This window comes from Barbus barbus, assembly GCF_936440315.1.
Source record: "Barbus barbus genome assembly, chromosome: 19".
Lineage (NCBI taxonomy): Eukaryota > Metazoa > Chordata > Actinopteri > Cypriniformes > Cyprinidae > Barbus > Barbus barbus.
In genome coordinates, this window is record NC_136747.1 from 5642631 (window position 1) to 5669120 (window position 26490).

Below are 26490 nucleotides of genomic sequence, written 5' to 3' on the forward strand. Positions count from 1 at the left end.
GAAAATGCCTTGTTGATGCTAGAGGTCAGATGAGAATGGGCCGACTGATTCAAGCTTATAGAAGAGCAACTTTGACTGAAATAACCACTCGTTACAACCGAGGTATGCAGCAAAGCATTTGTGAAGCCACAACACGCACAACCTTGAGGCGGATGGGCTACAACAGCAGAAGACCCCACCGGGTACCACTCATCTCCACTACAAAAAGGAAAAAGAGGCTACAATTTGCACGAGCTCACCAAAATTGGACGGTTGAAGACTGGAAAAATGTTGACTGGTCTGATGAGTCTCGATTTCTATTGAGACATTCAGATGGTAGAGTCAGAATTTGGCGTAAACGGAATGAGAACATGGATCCATCATGCCTTGTTACCACTGTGCAGGCTGGTGGTGGTGGTGTAATGGTGTGGGGGATGTTTTCTCGGCACACTTTAGGCCCCTTAGTGCCAATTGGGCATCGTTTAAATGCCACGGCCTACCTGAGCATTGTTTCTGACCATGTCCATCCCTTTATGACTACCTTGTACCCATCCTGGCTACTTCCAGCAGGATAATGTCACAAAGCTCGAATCATTTCAAATTGGTTTCTTGAACATGACAATGAGTTCACTGTACTAAAATGGCCCCCACAGTCACCAGATCTCAACCCAATAGAGCATCTTTGGGATGTGGTGGAACGGGAGCTTCGTGCCCTGGATGTGCATCCCACAAATCTCCATCAACTGCAAGATGCTATCCTATCAATATGGGCCAACATTTCTAAAGAATGCTTTCAGCACCTTGTTGAATCAATGCCACGTATAATTAAGGCAGTTCTGAAGGCGAAAGGGGGTCAAACACAGTATTAGTATGGTGTTCCTAATAATCCTTTAGGTGAGTGTATGTAAAAGTCATTGTCCATAAGTACCTTCATTGTAGTAAGCAGGCCTACCTTGTTGTGTAGCTCAGAGGTTCCCAACCACATTCATTTCAACACATGAAATCACACAGAAATTGCTTTTTTATACTGTTGCTGCGTGTTGTTCTTTAGACTGCCTGGAAGAAGGCTTTGACTCCCCGGAAGGTGATTTTAAAGTGATTTTGAATCAGTCTTGATAGCCATTATTCCCCAAAATGTGACTGGATTAGTTACCAATTTGGTTGATTTTATGATGCCGACCTGGCAACCTCCTTCAAAGCATACAAAAGAAACAGGTGGCTTTTAAACAGGAAGATTTGATTGCAGTAGTGGATTGAAAATGGCAATTTCAATTCAACCATTTAAATACTGTTTACTGCTTATTATTGTCTTTAAATGAAAGGTATCTTAAATCATAACTAGCATTAGGTGGTGCTAGTGCTTGTACATTTGGCCATACACACTCGTACTGTCTATAGATATTGTCCTGAACTAAATATGTGCATTAATGATAAAAAGAGATTATACATAGCAAATTCATTGACACTGCTGTCCTGAGATTAGATTTTAATATTTATGTCACATAAAATAACATTTCCCACATTTCTGGAATTTCATTCCATACAGGTACATGCATAGCAACACATTTTTGACAACTTTTTTTTTTTTTTGAGCAGATTATTTTTTGTTTTTTTCTGTAGGAAAGATTACAACGAGTCATCCATACCAAGTGTAAACCCTTCTCCAGCAAGACTTTAGTAAACACTTCACACAGACGATTTCTGGGGTCCAAGTAAAAAAGTTACCCTTTCATAATAATGCGTTAAATCATGTTTCATCTTTTAAAAAGTATTGCATTAGAAGCCAAATATTTAAAAAAGAGATAATGAATCAACAAACACACATACAGGTCACTTTTTAAGAAGAGTTCTGCATTGACAAGAAAAACATATGGAAGCATAAAGAAACATCAAGGACAAACTAGACTCTACATGTATTGACGATTATTAATTCAGAAAACTTGATTGCCATATTTAAGGATATGTTGACACATTAGTCAGCCCGAGGTTACTCCACTATCTGTAGATTTTTCTTTTTAATCAATTTCTACCATTCATGTGGCTTCCTTCTGTAATTGTAAAAGAAACATTAAAGAGAACTGTCAACAAACCTGTTTTTCATCTCAGATCTGCATTTTCTTTTTAGAGCTGCAACTATTATTAAATAAATTAATACATAAAAAAACACAAAAAACTATCAACACACAGTATTCCCAACAAATATTTTAAAAGTTTCTAATAAATGACTGTAGGATAAATCTCCTGATTTGATTGTCCTCCTGCTGCTGAGTACACCAGCATGGAATTGTAAAAATGTCTTATGTTGTTGACCACAAGGGGAGAAACTGGTGCTTGTGAAAAATGTAATATGTCCACTTCAAAGAAGAGGGGGCAAATGGTCACTTTTAGTCATCAAAAACAAAAGTGTCCATTGTCCGATTCAAAACAGCAGGGTCATCATCAAGGGGGACAACTGGGTGAGTTGTCCTGGTGTCTTTACATTTATTACATGTTTAGGGGCTTGGACCCGCCTTTATAATGTCCCGGGCCATGTGAAGTCAAGATATGACGCTGGTTAACAGCTCTAACTTTTCTACTACCGTGGACTAGATTTAAGACAGGGTGCAGGTCCACTATTTCACATGCTCTGCTGTGTGTGACGAGCAGTAGAACTTCTTGTGTGTTATAAAGTTTGAGAGGTTGTTGAACTGGATGTCACATGGACGGCAGTACTTTACGTTACTTGTGGTGGCATTCAACACTCTTTTGAAGCTTGTTGAGACTTCCTCAGTCTTTAAAGATGGCACCAGCATTGTGCTTTCCTTACAGTTGACGGGACTGTCTGCATGGCTCTCCAGTGTAGGGGAACCATGTTGTTTATTTCCATTATCTTCCATCTTGTCCTCAAGGTCAAGATTGTCCTTTAAGGATGAAGACTTGCTCTGATTCTCGGGATCATCTGTGCTAAGATGGCTACCATCAGGCATCGGCTGGTCTTTTTCCCCCTCACTGCCCTCGCTTGGACTCTGCCTCCGTTCGCTTTGTGAGACCAGCATCCCTGTAGCATAATCAGTGGCTTTGATTTCATAGTAAGGCCAAATTTGCTCATCGGGTCTCATTTTCTTAGCAGGACTTGGGTAACCACCAGACAGGTGAAACACACTCCTCGTGTCATCTTTTATCTGGATTGGTTGGTCCTCACTGGAAGCTTGGATGTCAGAAGTTGCATTTGGATGCTCAATCTTTCCATGCAGAGCTGGGAGCCCAAAGAGGGCACTCTCTAAAAGGTTGCTAGTATTTCTAGGACCTTCCTTCTTGATGCTTTTGTTCTCAGTGGAAGTGTTTTGCAAAATAATACCTGGGCAGAAGTTCTGTTTGTGCTTGAGATAGTCCTCAACCTTGTTGAAGCTTATCTTGCACACGACACACTCATGATAATCCATAAGTCCTTTAGAGGAAACCGAAGTGTTGCCAAATTGTGGCATGCATTTTTTACTGAGATCTATAGGTGCATCACCTTCTTCCTTAGAGATTGTATTGCATTTTGACACAAGAGCTGATTTTGAAACTGTCATTGAAGCCTCTGGATATTTGGGTACTAACCCCTGGATCATGTTGTATCTCTGATGGTCCCTGAAGCTATCTAGTGTGTCCTTTGACATGTATGGACCTCCTATAGTAGGCATACCAAGAAATGATGGCATACCCATAGGAGGCATTTGTTCTTGTTCAGGAGTGGCCATCTCATATGCCTTTCTTCTTTTACGAGGACGAACTGCCTTCTGATTGGCTGCTCCTTTATTGTTTGTGCGTTTCACTTGAGGATCATGCCGAGTGGCACAGTAATACTGCTTGTGCACCATGAAGGTCTCATGTCGACTAAATGTGATCTTGCAGGCGTCGCATGTTGTGTGGTTGGGTTCAGTTTCGGTGGGTGGCATTTTCTGGCTTTGTAAATCCAGCTGTGTACCATTTGGTCTCTCCTGTGCACCAGATGGAGTTGACGCTTTTTTAACTTGCACCGACAGTTCATCTGTCACTTTTCCACCTGCGATGGGATTGCAAGGGTTAGGCTCATGCCCTTTCACTTCAGAGGGATGTCCTGCATTTAGCATAACAGCTAAACTAGCTCCGATTTTCGGGCTTGCAGTGCCTGCTGGTTTATCCAGAAGTCCAGGGAAGTCATGTGGCTTGTGTGTGTTTTCCCAGCGACTGTTGCAGTAGTGCTTCTTGTGCACCAAATAATTTTCAAGGTTATTGAAGGTGATATTGCATTCAAAGCATGTTGCTCCTTTTGGCACAAGTGTGCTGTACATGACTGGAGGGTAAGCATTTCCCCCGTGGCGTAACCGGCGATGGACCAACTCTGACATCTTGGCCAGTATCTCAGATGCTTGCGGGCCCACTGTAATATCCTGTGAGAACGGTACATGTGGTATGAAGGGGGGTAAGGGAAATGCAGGAGGCAGGTGGTGTTGAATGGGTGAAGAGGCTAAACGGGGACTGGAAGGTTCTGACTTTACTCTGGAGTATGAAACACTAGCCTTGTTTCCTGAGTTTCCCTCACCCTTAGTGGATGTCTGGCTACTTTCCGTGCTTTCCAGCTCTGACATTTGACTTATATCACGTTGTACTGTGCTTTCCTGAAGGTCTTTCATGTTTGCATTAGCTCTGACTTGTTGAGGACTGCCTGCAATACTGCTAGGAGAGTTATCAGCTTTGTCTTCTTTGAGTTTGTTGACCGTACTATGTCCATGCAGCTCCTGGTGTTTGACCAGTTCTCTGGGGGTTTGGAATGTGAAATGGCAGTGACCACATCTCAGGCCTGTTTGGGACAGATGGGAGAGGATGTGGTGCTGGAGTACCATAAGGGTTTCGGCAGAGTAGTCACAAATTGTGCATTTCAATTTGCTTCCAGTGGTTATCTCATCTGACTTGAGACCTTGACAAACAAAAAGAAAACAGAAATGGTGTTAATGAGCAACACTACAATACAAAGTTGAGTCTAACCAAGGCTCCTATGTTGAGTCATGGTGCTTGTTCAGATAACTTTAGTTGAAATCCAGTTTGGAACATTTCCTGATCGTCTATACCAGGGGTGCCCAATCCTGTTCCTGGGGGGCTAACGTCTTGCAGATTTTATTTCCAACCAGCTCCGAATCGCTTACCTGGAAGATTTTAGTGAGTCTGAAGACCTTGTTGAGCTGGTTTAGGTGTGTTTAATTAAGGTTGGAGCTAAACTCTGCAAGACATCGGCCCTCCAGGAACAAGTATGGACACCCCTTCACTATACCCATAATTCCCTGTACTCTCTCTACTGAACTACCAAAAAACACCTCAAACCAGACTAAGCTGGTTTAGCTGGTCTCGCAGCCTGTCCATGTGATACTTGCACAAAACTCATCAAAAACTATCGATCAGACCAGGGGTGTCTAATCCTGCTCCTAGCCAATGTCCTGCAGAGTTTAACTCCAAACAGCTACAACAAACTTGCCTGGAAGTTTCTAGTGTGTCTGAAGACCTTGATTGGCTGGTGTGTTTAATTAGGGTTGGAGCTAAACTGTGCAGGACAATGGCCCTCCAGAAACAGGTTTGGACACCCCTAAAGCCCAATGTATACTTCGTCCATCCACGTTCCACAATCTGTCCGCGTGATGCAATTTTAATCATTAGAAGTGTCCACGGATTTTCCGTGCACAACAGCGCGTGCACAAAATAAATGTTGAGACTGAGAGTCTATTAGGTGGTACTGCGCATGTGTCGAACTTGTCCATGCACACTCATCTGCATTTGAGTATACTTTGAAAGCGGTGTGTATGCAGCTGTGCATGAGATGGAACGGAACGTGGAAAGTAAAGTATTCCCGGACCTTAAACTAGACCAGGGATAGGCAACATTGGTCCTGGAGTGCCACAATCCTGCAGAGTTTAGCTCCAACCCTAATCAAACACACCTGAACAGGCTAACCACTGTCTTCAGGATTACTAAGGCTACATACAGGTGAGGTTTTTCTTCAGGGTTGAAGCTAAACTCTGCAGGACATCGGCACTCTAGGACCGACGTTGCCTGTCCATGAACTAGACCAACCTGACCAGATTAGTTAAACGAGTGGGTCTTTCTTATTTGTGACTGGTCAAATGGTTATCTATAAAAGAATGTCTTCTTGGTCTACTCACTGTTATGTGTGGATAAGTGCATTTCCAAGGCATGCGAGCCAGCAAAGCTCATATTGCATTGGGGGTATGTGCAATTGCGGAGTATTTGATGGCTGATATTGGCGTTTTTCTCTGCCACCATCTCAGGGTCCCTTTGTCGCCCACTGCAGTAATACATAAGGTGGGCCTGGAGGTTTCTTTCACTCCGAAACCAGATGCCACAAGCCTTGCAGGGGAAGATGTCTTCTACAAAGACAGAAATGGACACAAGCATATCCATATTGTATTATCTAAAGCTTGTAAAAAGCCAGCATCTAAAAATGCAGAAGTTAAATACAGTGGGGTAAAGAAATCCAAGACCACTAGAAAACTGCTTCTATTTGACTTTTTTTTGTCATTTTATACAAAATTGATTCGTGACCTTGAAATTGTGCAGAATCTTAAATATTTCTTATTTGTTTTATAATATACTTTTCTTTTTTGAAAAGTTCCAAAATCCCACATATTTGTCCAGGTTTAAATGCTTTTCAGCAATTCACAACAGAAAGCATTATTCAAATAATTTAACAAATACTATAAAATGAATTCTAATAATATAAGGCTCAAGAGCACATCAGTCCCAGATGGATGCTAGGATACAATATATCTGTAATTTTAATTATGCAAAGGGATGAACCACATAACCCAAACCTATAGACCCCATCAAAGCAAATGCACTGTTGTTTCCATCAAATTCTTGTTAACTATGATTAGAGAGTGGAAGAGGGTAAATATCTAATTCTTGCAAAACTGAAGGTCAGCTTCGACCCTTGGTAATTCTCTTATCCATGGCAAACATGCACATCAGAGCTGTGATGACTCTTTGACATGGATTTCCATTTTTAACCAAGCACATTAATCAGTCTATCCACTGTGGCAGAGGCCTGATAATACAGCACTCACTGTTGATGATAGCGCCGGGCAGTATGGACGCCATGGCTGCTTGCTGAGGAAGGAGTTGGATGCCGTCCAGCTGTCGGGCCGGGTACATCCCTTGACCGTAGGGAGTTTGGGCTGGTGTTTGAAGATGCGAGTGCAAATCCACCACACAGGCTGCAAGTTCATCTCCTTCCATGATGTTTTTAGTTGTGGAACACCACACATGTCCTCCTGTGAGAAAAAGCATAGTTTTTATTTAATAGAGTATTTTAAAGGGGTCATGACATTCCCTTGATCCTTTGACATATAAGAGGTCATTGTACTATAAAAACATCCTGTAAGTTTCAGAACTCAAAACTTTGTTGTTAATCTAACACCATGTCTAACCCGGACGCAACCGTTGTCGTGTCGCGCCACATGGCGCCGCAACAGCTTTGTGTCAATACATCATATATAGAACACGGCAGCAGTTTATTGTCGGGTAAGCGCCGCATCCAGTGTAGACAGCATCACTGATAGTATTTTGTTGTGCCGCGCCGCTTGCGTCCGGTGAAGACATGGTGTAAAAACAACTTTTTTTAAAAACAAAATCAAAGGCAGTCTGCCAAAACCACAGCTGTGTGTGAAATGTGCTACTCAATGACGTAATAGTGTGGATAAGCACTGCCTCCGCAGAAGAAGATCGACATCACTGTCTCTTTAGCTGCGCCCACCGATTTGCGCATACGTAGTGTTTACAAACAAGGCACAATTCAACGCAGGATTTTCAAAAATATTGAAACTAAAAGACGATGCTGTGCTGGCTATATTGGAACCGCCAATCATGTCGCAACACAATTGTGAGTGACTGTTTTTATTACGCGATTGCTATTACTTTGTCTGTTTTTACAGATCGTTTGATATGAGTATTTATGCGGTTTTAACCTAAATCACAGCAGTATTCATCTGTGAAGGATGTAGACTGTCAAACATACATAACTATTAGCCAATCATTGCAGTGGGCGTTTACTTCTGAGTCTTCAATCTGCCACAACTTTTCAAACAGAGCGTTCTGATGAGGGGGGTTAAAACAGGACAGAAAATACCCTATTGCTTCTAAATAATTATGTTTATTTATGTAAAAAATCTTGATAACATTATAAGTGCACCTCAGAGAACAGTACAAAATAAAAAGTAAAAAAAAAATGGTGCTTTCTACTTGTCATAAAATTCACTCAGAGAACACTTTTTTTGTTGCAAATAATTTTTTTCTGGCAGCGTGGTATCAGTGCAAGACCTCACAAGCTTGTTTTTCAGAAACAGCAGTATAGGCCTCTACTTTTATCTATTTTCTACTAAATACACAGAAATCAGAATAGTGGTAAATAGAAACAGAATACTTTTTGAACCCACATACAGCATGCTGTACACACGAATGCATTGCTTTGAAGCAGCAACAAACAAGTTTGGGACAAGTGTATTACCGAAGACGCTGCCGCTAAAGAAAATGGACATCTAGGATAAAAGTACAGCATTATCAATTTGAAGGGCTGCGGATGAAACATTCCACTGGAGTCCGCAGAACAAACTCATTAGCCAGTTAAAAAGAAGAGGAGTGCTTTGTGACTGAGATAACATTTATCTGTCTAAATGACGGACTTTCTGTCTGCACGTCATCTTCCATTGAGGGGATTAAAGTTTTAAATATGACTATTTACAAAAGTCTGGAATGCATGATAACAAGAAGAGACATGATATGCCAGCCCTAAATGCTAGAATTAGGATGTGGACTAATTGGGGAGTTGGACAATGAGGATGAAGTACACTCAATGCTACCTTTCAAACATGCGTGAGTGCTCTCTGACAGCATGTCGAAGCAGAAAAAGTGACCTGTGATGTGCTGTCATGCCTCCCGCAGAGGAATGCTAATTGCATGTGCTTGGACGGGACTTTTGGTATGGAGGGTCTGACATGAGGAACAGATGTCCATTCAGTAAAACAGATGTTTTAATGCAATTGTGGTTTTGCATCAGTACAAAATTATTCAAAATAATTCCTCTTAACAGCCACTTACAGGTACATTTTTGATAATTTGTTGATCACAATGACGAAACTACATCACAAGTTTTATTAATTGTTCTTACTGGCATTTTGTAGATACTACAGTTACCATGGTGCATATTTATTAAGGACAAATAACATAAAAATTGCAGTGTGTAAATAATGTACAATTCATAGCAGCAGTAGCAACAATCCTCAAACAAAGATAAAGCAAAATAAAAGTTTTGTTTAGCCTCTGCCCAGCCTGGTCTTGTGTCTTTGCTATTTCAGTTCTGGCAGTGAAACAGAGCAATCTGTCTGACCAGGGTTTATTTTGGCACGACACACTGTAGCGAAGACAATGAGAGGTTTAAATGAAATGCATGTGCATGTCCTCTCTCTCTCTTGAATTCAAGCAAATATTTGGATCTGTCAATGAGTTTCTTGCTCATCAAAGCTGGAAAGAATATAAGAAAGCTCTATAGTGTTTGAACGTCCAACATGACTAAAAATTAAAGTTAACGGCTAAAGGGAAACTGCAGGGCAATAGCATTTTTGGAGAATGGACTGTACAGTGCTATATGGGCAGATGAACGTGGTCAGGCTTAGTTTAAATGGTGCTTCCTGAGGAATCTGAGGAACACAGCAGAACTATCAAGCCTTCACCACAAGGTGGCGATGTCCTCACCTTTGAAAGCAAGGTCTCACAGGATCATTCATAAAGGTAGTTAGATTGCTCCTCTGTTAAATACTGTTTGTCAGTTTTTATTTCAATATACATATATGCATTATCTCATATATGCATATGTATACATACATATATCTAAAATGTGTGTGTGTGCGTGTGTGTGTTACGGAGGAAATATGCTAGCTGTATTTCAGCCAGAAGAAATATCCTGAATAAATTCAGAATAATTCAGCATCCGTTTTATTCAATAATAATAATAATAATAATATATATACTGTATATACGTATATATATATTATCATCATCATCATTCTTCTTCTTCTTATTATTATTATTATTATTACTACACACACACACACACACACACAAATAAGCAATAATAGTCTCATACCACATTAAGAATGTGATTGTTTTGTACGTCAATTTTGAAAAAATGCACATTACTGTTTAATGGTTTGGGTCAATATTTATGTATGTATGTATATATGTACGTACATATGTATGCATGTATGTATTTATTTCATTTATTCATTCATTCATACATTAATTTATAATTTTATTCAGAAAGGATGCATTAAATTGATCAAATGTGACCGACATGAAAATTAAAACATATTCTATTCTATTACATATTCTATACTCTGTTTCAAATAAATGCTGTTCATTTGAACTTGCTATACATAAAAAAAAAAAAAAATCCTGGAAAAAGTATCAAAATATTTCCACAAAATATTAAGTGGCACAGCAGTTTTCAACATTGCGAATGTTTTTTTGACCACCAAAAATATCGGTGATTTGTAGATCTGCTTCCCTCAAAAGTTTCATATCGAACAAGAGTATTAAGGTTTCTAATAGTGTAAAAAGTACATGAATATTTAATCAGGATATAAGATTCTGCATTGCTTTCTTCATGATTCTGTGTTAAACCTTATTTCAAAAATTACAAGTATGATTTTAAAATAAAAAGGACAATAAACTATGCCTTCTCCTCTACCTTTAAACTGCAACGCCGTGACTCATGGCAGAAAACGACCTACATAACTTGGCTCTTGGGCCAAGACCATCTTTATTTCACCCAGCAACAGTGTTTAATGAGGAAGAAATGAGTTTCCTAAGAAAACGCAGACAAAAAGTTTCCTAAAAAGCCCAACATAAGAGAGTGAGATCTTGCAAGCGCAGCAGCAGTGTGTGTGTGAGACAGCGGGAGCTCACTTTCACTGCTCCCTTCCATAAATCACATCTCTGCCTCGCTGCATCCCAGAGTGCATCAGTCATACGACTCCGTTCCCCCGGGGGCCGCCCTCATGGAGCTCCTGTGTTCCTGGCCAGCGCCCCGGGTATCACCTCTCCACCATCTGCCCCACACACCTGCACCCTCATTGATCTCCTGGCCCACGCGCTACATCAAACACACACCAGAGGGGCATCAGGCACGGCCATTCAACTGGCTGGGGAAGCAGGGTGTGAAGTTATGCTTCTTTTTGTATATTCATGAGGCGGTGCAGTCAGTGTTTATTTTCCTGCAGCACACCACACCACATCCCCGGTTTTCAAATATAGGAGAGGCGGCAGCTTGACAGGTCTGCCAAAAAAATATTCCAATTCCAATTTCTAAATATGGGCTTTGAGAAATGAATCGTCTTCCTGACAGCTAGCCTACTGGTCCGGCTAAAGCGAATGCTGGCAGAAAGTGAGATTTTACTGGCTGGGTGAACTAAGCTCCTTATGAGTGACAGGTCAAGATCTGCGTTTGTCTTGCTTTCCTTTTTCTTTTCTTTTATGTCAGTCCGACAGATTCAATATGGCATCTAAATGACCTTGAAGAGGTCAATCTTTGACATCCAGAGTTATTTACTGATAGAGGAAATTAGATGAATGGGATGTCACCACTTATCACGTATGGCCCTCACTCACAGTGAATGCCTTTTTCGCTCTTTGTTTAGGGGTAAAAAAATGTTGGAAATTTAGTTACACTTTATTTTAAGGACCAGTTATCATGATTAACAATTAAGTACATCTTTTGCCTCCTAATTTGCTACTTATTAATAGTTAGTAAGGTAGATAAGTTCAGATATGTTGTAGGATTAAGGGATCTAAAATATGGCCATGCAGAATAATGTATTAATATGTGCTTTATGAGTGGTAAGAAACAGTCAATATGCTATAATATGCATCTAAAAGTTTACATCGGCAAAATGTTTATTATTTTACTCAAATAAGATGGATAATACAAAATTCATATTATTGCTTATTTAGTACTGTGCTGAATAAGATATTTTACATATAAGATGTTTACGTAGCTCCAAAGACAAAATATAGCTGCATTTATAAAAATGATAAAAATTGGTCATAAGTCCCTTGTCCTGAACAGTTAAACTGCCCATGAAATTAGAAAAAATAAATAAAAAATGACATGCATTTTATTATTTTATCTCTTATTTTGGTACAATAATTAACATTTTGCAGATTCTGCAAGGTTTGTGTAAACTTTTGACCACAACTGTACCTCAGAATAAAATGTGCACAAATCATAGTTTTAGGAGTACAACATCTTGCCGCCGGGGCAGTACCTTCAAAGGGGCAACTTTATCCCTTAATAGTTTATAATAGTACTTTAAGAGTACATATTAAGGTACTAATATGCTGCTTTTAGGGGTAGACAAGATAAAGAGTTGTCCCTGCCCCAGTGACAAACATACATTTTTTTTTACAGTGTATGAGGAAAATTCCTTAAGAAATACAGAAAACTTTTTGAATATATGATCTTGGGGCTACATGCTAGGCCATTTTTATTAGATGAGTCTATATTTGGTGTATGTGTATAGACCTAGGGTCAGTTTTACTAACAGCTTGCGCCAGCGCAAACCGCCTTTTGGCATTAAAAAAAATAAATTTGTAATTAAAACAGATTATTGGAATATGTTTTACAAGAAAATCCTACTTCAGTCTTTTGTCTTCAAATCTTCACATTTAATTCAGTGTGTGACTTACCATATCTTTGTAATTATCTACAACATTTACACACAATTTCAATTGTTTCAAAGTAGATCTTACACTAAATTTATTAGTGAATGAGCAACAGCAATAGTGATGCATTCCACTAATAAAAGCAAGAATTTGTCAAGTTAAAGATTTTAACTCCTGCTGCATCTCTGAGAAACACTCTCTGTCACACACACTCTCTCTCACACACACACACACACACACACAGAGAGATGCACACAAACAAATGAGTCTAAATATGGGACAATTTGTTTGTTGCCGCACCTCCACACTCCTATGGAAGCCCTCTGAGATTGGCATAATGAAAAGCAATGTCTCCCACTTAACACCGGGATCCAGGCGCTCTCTCTGATAGAGGCCGGGGCTGTTTATTAAATGATGGAATTTGACTGTTTCTTCCACAGAATGTTATCAGCCGGAGAACAATCGTGCCCATGGTCGCACCCTCACTGGCTTGCCCGGCTGCTCATTAGCCACAGCATATTTAATCCAGAAGTTTCTTATCAAACGTGACACCTGCATCTCCGAATGGCACTTTCCCTGTTCATTGGCATGTATTTGGGTGAGTAGACTCCAAGGTGCTTTGTGGAGATTAAGAGAGGAAGTGAGAGAGAGAGTGAATGAGCGCTTATTTTATCATTTAGCGGGTCTGGACCGTATCCAAGCAATTTTTGTCTTGTTGTTGTAATTAGAAAGCCTTTTAAGCGATAACAGCTGCTGCTGAATATGAATATGGATAGAACCACATCTCTTCTGCCTGAGATAGACCCGCTTCCCATCCTCCCTCCCCCTCGCTTACTGTTTTTTATACTGCGGTGATCTTAATAAAGACGGAGGAAAGTGTAGCTAACTCGGTTATTTTAGCATTTCTGATTGAAGTCTTTCTTGACAGTCCCTCTGTGTTACATGTGAAGCATTCAAATCAGAGACACGCTGACAGGCAGCAACTCATTTCCATATCCCAATGTGTAATTAAGCTTTGTGACAGCTCCTTAATAGCTGCGCGCCACGCCATCAGTGCTATGTGTTGCCCGGCTGATGTGTCGTTGAATTGAGATGCACATACAGCATATGCGTGCTTGCAAAATAGATGTTAAAATAGATAAACATGAATGTAGCTTATATGCAAACATAAAGGTGAAAAACATGTAAATGATAGCAAATTAAACAACAACAACAAAGGTAAACATAAAAGAACACAAAGGTGTAAACATTAACAAAACAAAAATAAAAAAATCACCAAAATAGGGAAACAAAGGCAAACGCAAAAGCAAATCTAAAGGGAAAAGTAAACATAAATGTAAACATTAACAAAATGTGTAAACAAATCCATATAAAAGGGAACATTAGCAAAATAATTATGTAAATATATACAAATATGCATATGCAAAGATGAACATTTACAAAGTGGTTAAATGAAACAGTATATATAAATGTAAAGGCAAATATTAAGGTAAATGTTAATAAACAAATGTTTATTATTAATAAACGTAATCTAAAACTATTAATAAAACCACACAAAGGCATATGAAAAGGAAAACATTAAAATAGGTATATAAATGTAAATATGAACAAAATAGGCAAACAAATTCAAATGCAAAGAGACACATCAACAGAATAGCAAATATAAACATGAACAAAATTAATGACCAAAGGCAAAAAACATGAAACAAAATAGGTAAACGAAGGTAAATGTTACTAAAATTAATAAATGTAGAAGTAAACAAATTTAAAGGCAAATGTAAAGTAAACATTAATAAGTAAGCAAAGGGAAATGCAAAAAAACAAACAAAAAGTAAACAGAAATTGTTAACAAAATTGGTGAAAGTAAATATAAATTTACTTAAGGCTAAAAGGTAAACATTAACAAAATAGTTAATCAATATAAATGTAAACGTAAAGAAAACAGGTAAATAGGCTAAATGTAAACAAACTAAAAGGTAAACAAAGTCTAATGATGTTGCAAGTTAGATTTCAGATTTGAGGGGTTTTTGTTTTGTTTTGTTCTCAAATCTGTGTAATTGTGTTAAATAAGCAGCTCTTATGCTCATCCATCGCCTCTTCTTTCTCAGGAATTGTTAGACACACAACAGGACACTGCTGGGCCTCACTAGGGATTATGGTCGATGACATACTATGCAAATCACTTTATTTCTCCCAGTAGATCGTCACTGCGCTCACACTGGGAAGATTTCTGCTGCTCAGAGGAGTGTCCTCGAGTGTTATGACCCTTATAGAGCAGCCTATAGAGTCACACCGGTGAGACACTTTGATCTGCGACTGCAAAACAACTGCAGCTTCTATAAAAAAACATCTCAGAAGGAAATGTTTTACTTTTATCTTGGGGTATTCAGTATTGTGGCTGCTTTTTTCCAGGTAATGGGATAGAGCAGGAGAGAGGGTGGGAGGGACGGAAGGAGGGAGAGATTGGGAGAAAGGGAGGAGAGATACCCCTCAAGCAAGCGCCTCAGTGGGAAGAGGATTATGTGCTTCTGCTTTTCTACCTTCTAGCAAAACTCCCGATTGGTTTCAGGAAAACTCAATTAAACTTTGTCTCTGTCAACTTCGTCTTCAGTGAGAATCAAACTGAAATTTCTCTGACATTAACTGTAACCCTGAACCCTGAGACCCAGGGTAGATACAAGATTCCTGCTTTAGATCCTCAAAAACAATAACACGACAAAAGAATTTAACAAAAATGTCTTTGTTTTTCCTTTTTTTCCCCCATCATTGTGACTCCATTGATACAAAAAGCATAAATTTAGTCAAAAATGTGTATTTATAGTAGAATTTAAAAATTTCACCCAAATTTCCTTTCATAAATCAATTTTACACTATAGAAATTGTAAATTCATAAAAGCGTTACGCTGAGGACCTTAAGGACAAAAATTGAAAAAACAATTAATGGAAAACATATCATAAACATTGCATTCTCTGTTAAAAGGCATTTGTTTTGTTGGCAAAATTGTTACTATTTTTTTGTTTAACATTTTCTAAGTTTAGCCTATAGAGGAAATACTCGTTTTACTTGTTTCCTGCTTCTGCTGAAAAAAAAGCCAATTTAATTAAAATTATGTAATTATAATTGTGTTTGTATGTATGTACTGAGAAATTTGTGTGTGTGTGTGTGGTATTTTTGATACACTCCATAAAGAAATATGAGGTAAAATTAAGGTTGTTGCTAATAATTGACATATCCAAGACAGTAATAATCCCCAAAAACTGCATTAGCATTAATTATATAGAAAATAACTGATTGGGGGTAGTGCCATTATATAAATAAATAGGCTTTTAAAAGGTTAAAATCCTGAAAATGATTGTAATTTGATAGTTGTGATCAGGATTGATATCCTGATATCAGGGAAAGCAGGAAAAATAAATATTGTTATATAATATTTTTTATGACGGTTTTTGGCACTCCAAGGACTTCTGTGTAACTTTTTTTAAATCGAGGGTTCAGAAAGTAGTTCACCCTAAAAATCATATTGCTTAAACCAGTAAGCTTTTCTATGCTCTTCAGCAAAGTTTTTCTATGCAACACAAAAGATAAAAATGAAGAATTTAAAGAATCGTGCAACTCTTTTCCACATAATAATCAATTCATAGTGACCACATCAGTCAAGCTCCATAAAAGGACAAAATAAAATAATTAAAAAACACAGACTGAAATACAAGTCCTTTCCACTTTCCCTTTGATTTTCTGTAAATAATAACTTAAACATCAGTCTAATCCTCATCTAAAGCTATTGCACATAAGTCCTGGAATATATTGTATGGAGTATCTTTTTAAAGTCTAAAAACAGAAATGTGAAGCTAATTAATTTTGCACTAACAACTAATTCAATAAACTTGAAAATATTAAAATTTGATCTGTAAGGTTGACTGAATCATCATTTTAGGTGGACCAATTTTCTAGTTGGGGGAACTGTAAATTCTCAAGGCAAACATGCATTTAAGCAGCATTACAAATGTTCCACATGGCTTTCTGGCTACTATCCACAACTACTATCACAGGAAACTACAAGTGGTAAGCCAACGACCATCGTTTCCTCTTGTGTGCCAGGACTTTTCTTTCTTTCTGCTGACCCCATATTCACCTTAACAGAGCTGCTCCTTTCCATCTCAGACAGCCATAAGCCTGTCAGATATCAGTCCATCAAGAAATGAGACAGAGGGGGAGAGAGACAGCCAGCAGGAAATATGAAGGGAGGAGAGCGAAAATCTGGGGGGGTGATAAATCAAAAGATGAGGTCTACATCGTCTAATGACCAGAATAAACCTCTTTCCTGTTCAGTGGCAGAGCTCAGAGTCTCTGCAGTCCTTAAGCCGTGTCCCTCCTGATCCAGACATCCACTGCCATCAAGCCAGGATTTATGACGCATCACAACCCCATGACAACATCCAGCAGCTTCATAATCTCATATTTTTTCTGCCCGTGCCTGACATTTCCAGCCTCGACATTCACTCAAGATAAGCCAAAAGCCCTCTGACAGGATAGAGAGCACATATAAAATACGCGCTTAAGAATTTTACTGCCCTTTTCGCGGGAACTCGTCAGTTCATGAGCCGTGTGCCGAATGTAATCGACGCAACATTTCATATCAGACAACTCAACAACCCATATGCTGTTACAGAAAACACCGGACCAGAACCACTATAGACCCTCATGGGGACACGTTCCCCCAAATAAGCGATCAACCAGTATGAGTTTCCTAACAGTCCACCTGGAAACAAAGCCATTGTGACACCAAACCTTCTCATGGATGAAGACAGCCGTTGTGTTTACAACTTTGACAATGATTGCTTATCAGTATATCATCACCATTATTGCAGCAAACTTGCACAACGTTCTTGAATGAATTGCACACTGGTCTGTAATTGTAGGGATATCAACTTAAAGGGACAGTTCACCCAAAAATGAAAATTCTGTCATTAATTAGTCACCCCTCATGTCGTTCCAAACCCATAAGACCTTCATTCATCTTCATTTTTGATGAAATCCAAGAGAAAGTAGTAAGGACATCGGTAAAATAGTCCATGTAGCCCAAATAGACAGTGGTTCAATAGATATCAGTGGTTCATCCGTAATGTTATGAAGCTACGAGATACTTTTTGTGTGCAAAGAAAACAAAACTAATGACTTCATTCAACAATTTCTTCTCTTCCGGGTCAGTCCGCCGCCATTCACGAGAGTAGTAATACAGCTAAAATTGTACTTGTAAGGATATGTATACATAGAGGAAAGCCGTTACAGTGTTGCCAAGTCAACGGTACTTTAATACTGTTGCCGTGGATTGTTTTTCATGTCCGTGGGTTGAAGCCACCCCAATAACGTGTATTTTAACCCCCGGAATGTGATTTTTACCGGGGGGACCCCTCGTAAGACAGTTAGTTTGGGCTAGTTTTGAGTAGCAATTGGGCGGGTTTTGTTGTGAAAACCTGGCAAGCCTTTCTGTCAAGCAGGTAGCGTTATTATTGCTAACATAGCGACCCCAAATATTGTTGACATAATATTTGTGTGTGTACAGTGTATATTTATTATGTATATATAAATACAAACACACACACGTACAGTATATATTTAAATATTTACATGTACATACATTTATATTTTATATTATATATAAATATATTATAATATATAAACATAACATATTTTTCTTAAATATGTATATGCATGTGTTTGTATTGATATATACATAATAAATATACACAGTACACACACATAATGTAAACAAAAACTTAATCGCGATTAAACGTTTGACAGCACTAATACCATCCTATAATCACAATAAGCTTTGTGCTTTGTTTCTTTAGAAATCAAGTCAATTTTATCATCAAATTCCAACAATAAATTGTGTTGATGCTCTTTAAAGTGGCATAACAGATGAAGATACCTCAAGTGAAAAGATCATATCTTCCACTTTAATACAAGTTACAGCATGAAATAAATATGAATGAACATCAGAAGGTATGTTGAAAAAAAAACTGAATAACGTACTAAAATGTATCATGATTTAATCTCTCAATCAGTTTATCAACCACAGAAAAAGGTCAATAGAGAGAGAGAGTTTTTCTCCCTAAAGTATCTATATACGAATCAATCTCAAATCAGAATCTAATCAAAACCTCATGAATAGGAATTGAATTGACTTGTGAATTCTGTGTCAAAACCCAACCAACACAACAATTTTGTCCAGGCCCCATGAATTTAAGTGGCCCTCAGAGCCAGAAAAACAGAGCAGTAGGATACTCAGGTTTGGACCAAGCAAGCAAATAAAGTGTGAAAACCGACATTGTACTATGATAATTCATCCCCCGATCCAGAATACATCCTATAATCTGCATACAGTATAAAATGCTCACTCAAAACCTCTTGATGTGACCAGCGCTGGGAAGCTGGTTGAGTACAGTAAGCCGGAGAGATATCCGGCAGCCTGGCCTAATCGATCCCGACCCCCTTTCAGTTCCTTAATAACTTCTCCGTTGAAAGCCCTTCAGTTCATCAGCGTTGTCTTTTAATTAAAAGCAATCGCTGTGCCGCGCACTCCTCCAGGGGGGCGCTGCTGTTTGAATACACTGATAAAGGAATTTGACATTGCTGGAGATGTTCAACCATTATTCAATTTCTCTGTGTTCTCAGATAAGTGTGATAAAGGCCTTTAAGTCTTTCATTTCCTCAAGTCTTTTTTCAGAATGGAGAAGGGATTGTTCTCTGTTGAATTTACACATGTACTGTAAGTAGATTAATCAATTAAGCCCCTGCAGATAATAAAAAACTGGAGCACTTTAGCGGAAATATCACTTTTAGTCAAGGAGAGCGAGCGCCAGCAACAAAGAGTTATCTTTCTGCTCTTTAAACATTGAGCATTTGTTCGAGGAATGGTAAGTTATTACCGCTCACTTTTTCTTCTTTGGTTAAAAACGGGGCCATGGCTTTATCTCGGAAAAGGGCACATGTTTTTTTTTTTAGATTCCCTGTACATATGAAGTCAAGACATGGGGTTTTAAGATCCCATGAAATCGAGTTAAGGGTTGAGCTGTGGCTTTCAGTCCATGTGTGATATAGCTTTGAGGTCATCTAAATATGGTAGTGGAGGAGGTTTTCAACTTTTTGATGCCACAGACCCTCAGATATGACACCCTTCCAGAAATAAAAACACAGATATATGTACTTTTCAAAGGTTTGGGGTTACAAAATTTTCTTTATAAGATTTTATAAGAATATTTTCTGTTATGCTCACTGTTTCATATTTGAATATATTTTAAAATGTATGTGTGTGTGTGTGTGTGTGTGTATATATATGTGTATATATATATATATATATATATATATGTGTGTGTGTGTGTGTGTGTGTATATATATTTATTTATTTATTTATTTTACTTTTGGAAGCATTGAGACATTTTTGTTAAGAATACCTGATGAAGATAAAAAGTTAAAAAGAACAGCATTTATTTGAAATAGTAAATACTTTTACATTGTCACACACACACACACACACACACACACACACACACACACACACACACTTATTGATCAATTTAATGTCCTTGCTGAATAAAAGTACACTTCTTTTTAATCTTACTGACATCAAACTTTTGAAAAAAGTGTACTTTCATTTATAATTACTTGTAGTAAAATAGAAAAAGAATTTAGTTTTGAGCTGTATTTTTTTTTTTTTTTTGTCATCATAGAAAAAAAAAAAAAAAATGTAATCATGATTTTCAACCAGTTGCGAGGAAGCAAAATAAAACAATGATAAAACAATAACATTACAAAAAATAAGTTTACAATTTCACCTTAGAAATTGATCAAAAAATAACATTTATTTATTGATATATATATATATATATATATATATTTTTTTTTTTTTTTTTTTTTTTTTTTTTTTTTTGGCATATTTCTCTAATTTCCAAAAGGAAAGAAACAAATTTCCGTCCCAATCTAATACCACTACCATTCCAATCGCTTGTTTCCTATACTGTGAATCAGTAAATCAAAAACACAACTTCAGGCAATAAAAGGGCCTTGATCCAATAAACACTGCCACTCTAAATGACCCACAACACACTACCAAAAGCATCCATTTAAACACAGTTTGTATTCATCAAAATCATCTCTACTGATGGATACCGTTCTGATTTGCTTCAGTTGTGTTTGTCCAGCCGTTTCACAGGGTCTTTTAATAACAGAAGCACAGAAGCCTGACAGAAGACTTTTGTCAGCCCAAAGAATAAACTCTCACCTTTGCTGTACACGGCGCAGTTGCTCTTTCCGTCCTCTGCACTGACCCACATCATGTCCATCAGCCAGCGAGGACCTCCATACAGCCCCAGCGAAACCTGCGACACAAAACACACACCTCAGTCTCCTCCACATGAGAACAGACCATCTGATCCACATATACAGCGACCGACCACAGCCTCGAACCCAAAACTTGCCATTTTTTTTGTGTGCAAAATGCATCAGAGTGTCAGTGAACAAACTTGTTTAAACAACTTCAACCATGAATTCGTCATTCCCAAAGGCTATATCTCCACGTATGTGTGTGAGGAGAGGGGCAAGCAGGCCACACCCCGTCCCGTTTGCCCTCTGAATGGTTGCATTGTTAAGAGAGCCTCTGAATGTTTCACCTGATCAGATCTCATCCTTTGGGAGCTCTGGGATCCAGAATGGAGTGGCATGGACTTGGAGACAGAAGAAGCGGATGCTGAGCACTGATCTTTAGACACATTGTGCCCTCTATCACAGCATCACAGCTTCCTCACACCCACACACGGGGAATTTAAAGAGCTGGCATGGGTTTCAAAAGGATGGGTGGAGGATTTGATTTCATAACTGAAAACAGAATGACTGAATTAAATGGATATTTCTGTAAAAAAAAAAAAAAGCATGCTCACACAATTGTGTGATATCCGTAATGTTGCAAAATTTCCCCTTTTGAAAAAGAGGTGTACTTAATTGTATTGAATATGCACTTGTGATATATTTAAAAAAAAACTGTACTTGTAGATAATATAATATTAATAAACTAAAGGCAACTTGAGTGTACTTCAAGCGAGTTCACTTTCATGATTGTTTCTTAACACGCTTAAATACACTCTGTAATAATGCCTTTTATTTTTAAGTACATTTTAAATCATGTTTTAATAATCTTTTGTTTTTAAAATTGCAACTTCAACATTACAAAGATGTAATTACACTGTAAAAAAAAAAAAAAAATAGTTTTTACAAAATTTTGGCAGCTGTCGTTGTCAGAATAATAATAATAATAATAATAATAATAATACAGAAAAACTGTAAATTTTACAGTATCAACTGTCATTTACAAACAAGAAAATTTGAATATAAACCAGAAAATTCAACATTAAGTAGTGTTTTTACAATATTTTAACGTTAAAATTACAAAAAAGTTTTAGAAATATAAATATAAATTCAATAGAAATGACATTAAAGTATATTTTAGTTTGTTATAAATGCTTGAGAGTACATTCAGCAGCTATACAAACCATATTTAAAACAATTTTGAAAACAAAATTATGAAATTACATATCAAGATGTACTTTAGGCCCCATTTACACTAGTGCGCTTTCGTTTTAAAACGCATAACTTTTGCTACGGTTACACCTATCGTTTACACTACTCTGGCGCGTTCGACCCTCGAAAACAGAGGCTTTTGAAATGCTTCAGACCCCGATTTAGTTTGAAAACTCTGGGGTTGTGTTTCAGTGTAAATGGAGCAAAACGGAGACTTTTGAAAACGATGGCGTGTTGTGTAGTGTAGACGGAGATCGTTTCTGAAACGCAGCGGAAACGCCAGTGTAGACGAGGATCGTTTTCATTTTAAAACACTGTTTTAAAATGAAAACGCACTAGTGTAAACGTGGCCTTGGGTTAAAAAGACTCTAAATTTCAGCTAATTGCAATTAACAGAAATTTTAACTAAAATACTTTAAACTATAATATAAGACATTTAATTTAAATGCTTGCATTAAACATTACATTAAGTTCACACTTTATTCTTTTAAAGTATATTATATCTGTAATAAGTATCCTTGTTAAAAGTGTGCTAAGTATGCTTTATCACTCACTATTTCTAATAGGCCATAAATCCTGTCAGGCTGGTCTGGGATTGACCAGTCGGCAGGAAGGTGATATGATTCAGCAAAAATGCAGATTTGGCCCGAGAGAGCGGGAGCGCGAGCTCCTGCAGAGATAAGTGCACTGATAACCGTGTCAGAGTCTGGAAAGCATTGGGTTCCCTTTCCTCCCCCACAGGGATATGAAGGGATGATGCTGTTCTAGAGCTGGACGTGTCCCGGTCCCTACAGGTAGCAGAGATTGTATCCACTTCACCTCGAAGGGCTGTGATGAATTCATCTGAAATTAGTATAAACTGATGACACGGGCTCTGCTTGGGGTCCATGCATATAAATACAGACCTAAACTAAATCAAAATAAATCTTCATTGGAAAAAAATATTTTCACATAAAGTGATAGTAAATTTCAGAAATAATTATGAAGAAACAGCAAATAACACACTGATTTAAATTTGAAATTTTGAAGTGAAAAAACAAGAAATATTTGTACTTTCTTGTAAAACATACTCCATTACTCTTTTTTTATTTACAACTTCAAAAAAATCACGTTTCACTTTATGTTGATGGTCCTTTAAACACATTCTGCTGACTATAAGTAACATTGCACCTACATTTCTACTAATTCTCAGAGTGTTAGTAGTGTATCAGTAGACTGGTAGGGTTAGGGTTAGAATAAGTTGACATGTACTTGCAAAGTTACTTACAGTCAGTAGAGTGTCTGTTGGGAGACCATCACAATAAAGAGTCAGCAGATATGAAGCAGACAGTCTACTAATACTCTAATGAGAGTTTGCTGACATGTAGTTGCAACAGTACTTAGTGTCTACAGAATGTTCAGAAGGGACCATCAAATTTCTACAGTGTTCTTGAGGCTTGAATACACTATAACACTAAGCATTATGCACTTGCCGACTGAGGATCACACTACCAGACTTTTCATGTTGTTTTGAACACAACAAACTCACAGAGAAATGTGCCTTGTTGCTGAAATACACAGAACAAATTAAAACAATATGGGTTATGAAATTGCCTTAAAATATCAAACATGTTGATGATGGTCTCTGACCAAGCCAAAAAATCTGTGACCATCATACATTATGTGATTTACTGTAAAATCTATCGACTCCAACTGACCCGTCTTATAATCGACGACTCCAGACTGTAAATTAGAGTCAAATCTGTGCAAAGGTCGTGTAGTGTTTTCCAGCCTTTAGACAAGTTTGATCAGAAATATTCATATTGAAATCTTGTTTGATTGCAGATTTTGGTGTCTTGATAAATCTGAGCACAGCTTAAAGAAAATGTTGAGATCTCTTAAAGGAGATGCATTATTTATTTATTTATTAATTTTTCCAGAAAAATGGCGAGCGTGAAATTCAACTTGACTGTGTATAAATGTTCTTGATCTTATTGTGACTAATTGATCAGTGTGATCAGTAATCGATCAAGTATATCATCCATTATAAAGCCTTTTTAATGCATAATGCATATAATGCATATACGCTGTTTTAATGCATTAATTATGCCTTGTAATGTACATTATAACATATGTTCTCATGAATAATTTTAACCACATTTATATTATTAATTCTACACATATAAAATGCATAATGCATTAAAAAACAAAACAAATAAAACCTTCAAATATTATAATGCATTTTAACTTTGGTTACAATTATTTATGAAAAGATATGATGCATTATATCATTATGTGTACCATTATAATGCATTATACATGGAGGCTTTAAGTAAAGTGTTACCAAAAAACTTGAGTTCCCTGTCGATATTTCACTCATACTCGTTCACGGAAGAGTTTCCGGGCTCAATGTCTGACCCCGCCCTCTTACCGCCATCCTCTTCTTGCAGTGCCAGACCCAGATCGGATGAGGAGCTCAGATGGGAATCTGCATCCTCAACTACCTCGACGACTGGCTCATCCTGGCCCAGTCAGAGGCGGTTTCAACGTCGCACAAGACCCTCCTTCTCAGCCACTTAGACTGTCTGGGACTCAGGGTCAACTTTGCCAAGAGCGCACTGTTGCCCAGCCAACGAGTTTCGTTCCTGGGAACAGTGAGAGCAACTGTCTCAGCGGAACGAGCCACTATTCAGCGCCGTGCGGCCTCCTTCAAGGAAGGGACCGTCCACTCGCTCAAGGCTTTCCAGAGAATTCTGGGCCTTATGGCAGCGGCTTCGCCAGTGCTTCGTTTGGGTCTGCTTCACATGCGTCCCATACAATTCTGGCTGAAGCAGAGGATTCCATTTGCAGCTTGGCGTCACGGTCGCCATCGCATAACGGTAACTCGGGCCTGTGTATCAGCCCTGAGCCGTTGGAGAGACCACTTCTGGCTGAAGCGAGGTGTGATCTTAGACATGGCGCACAGAAGGAAAGTTGTCACGACAGACGCTTCCAACAAGGGTTGGGGAGCGCTGTGCGAGGGCAAACCGACCTTCGGTCTTTGGTCTGAGGAGGAAGCGGGTCTGCACATCAACTGCCTAGAAATGCTAGCAGTGTGCCGTGCCTGTCAGTTCTTCTTGCGGGACATAAGGGGACACCACATCCTAGTACGCTCAGACAGCAGGTCCGTGGTGTCATACATAAATCACCAGGGCGGCCTCGTCTCGAAGCACCTCTGCACGCTGGCGAAAGGCCTTCTTGTTTGGGCTCTGATCAATCTGCGCTCACTGAAGGTGACGCACGTGCCGGGCAAAATTAACCTAGGGGCAGACATGTTGTCAAGGAACCACGTCTCCTCACAGGAATGGACGCTCCACCCGCTCACGGTTCAGACAATTTGGGACATCTTCGGCAGAGCTTGAGTAGATCTCTTTGCCTCCGAAGACAACTCTCACTGCCCAATCTATTTTACGAGGAGCACGGATGCCCTGGCCCACGAGTGGCCCAGTCTTCCGCTCTACGCGTTCCCTCCAATCGCTCTGCTACCTCAGGTACTCAGACGAGTCAGGGAACAACGGCACAGGTTTCTCCTAATAGCCCCCTTCTGGAGGAACCAGCCGTGGGTGTCGGAACTTTTCCAGCTGCTGGGCCCCGTGGCCCATTCCCTTGAGACGGGACCTCCTCTCTCAAGCAAACGGCACGCTGTGGCATCCACGGCCCGAGTTATGGGCCCTCAACGGGAGCCTTTTGTCCTCCCAGAGCATGTCTTAAGCACTATGGCAGAAGCTAGAGCCCCGTCTACTAGACGCCTCTATGCTCTGAAATGGTCTATTTTCTCGGCTTGGTGTCACCTCTGAGGTTCCAGTGGTTCTTTTGTTTCTGCAGGAGCTGCTGGACAAACAGCGTTCCCCATCCACCGTCAAAGTTTATGCTTCAGCCATAGCGGCTTTTCATGCTTCTATTGCTGGTCGTTCAGTGGGCAGAAATAGTGCGGTGGTCCAATTAATACGAGGCGCCAGGAGATTGAACCCTCCTCGCCCTCGTACAGTTCCACTTTGGGACTTACCAACCGTGCTGAGGGCCTTGAGAGGCCCCCCGTTTGAACCATTGCAATCTGCGAGCCTGAGATCGCTCTCGTTTAAAACCACCCTGCTGTTGGCACTGGCGTCGGTTAAACGGGTAGGAGACTTACAGGCCCTTTCTGTCAACCCTGCTTGCCTGGAATTCGGGCCTAATGACTCCAAGGTCGT

General features: G+C 38.9%; 1 protein-coding gene across 1 annotated transcript in view; it reads right to left on the reverse strand.

Moving 5' to 3' along the window:
• Positions 1-2591: 2591 nt before the first annotated feature.
• The window catches only part of LOC306885314 (zinc finger protein ZFPM2-like), a gene marked incomplete at both ends in the record, with an annotated part of 56944 nt that continues 33045 nt past the window's right edge, over positions 2592-26490 (reverse strand). The window contains 4 exons of the mRNA XM_079441767.1: positions 2592-4900; positions 6135-6359; positions 7056-7262; positions 20991-21087. Of these exons, the coding sequence (XP_079297893.1) occupies positions 2592-4900; positions 6135-6359; positions 7056-7262; positions 20991-21087 (2838 nt within the window). The remainder of the gene's footprint in view (positions 4901-6134; positions 6360-7055; positions 7263-20990; positions 21088-26490) is intronic.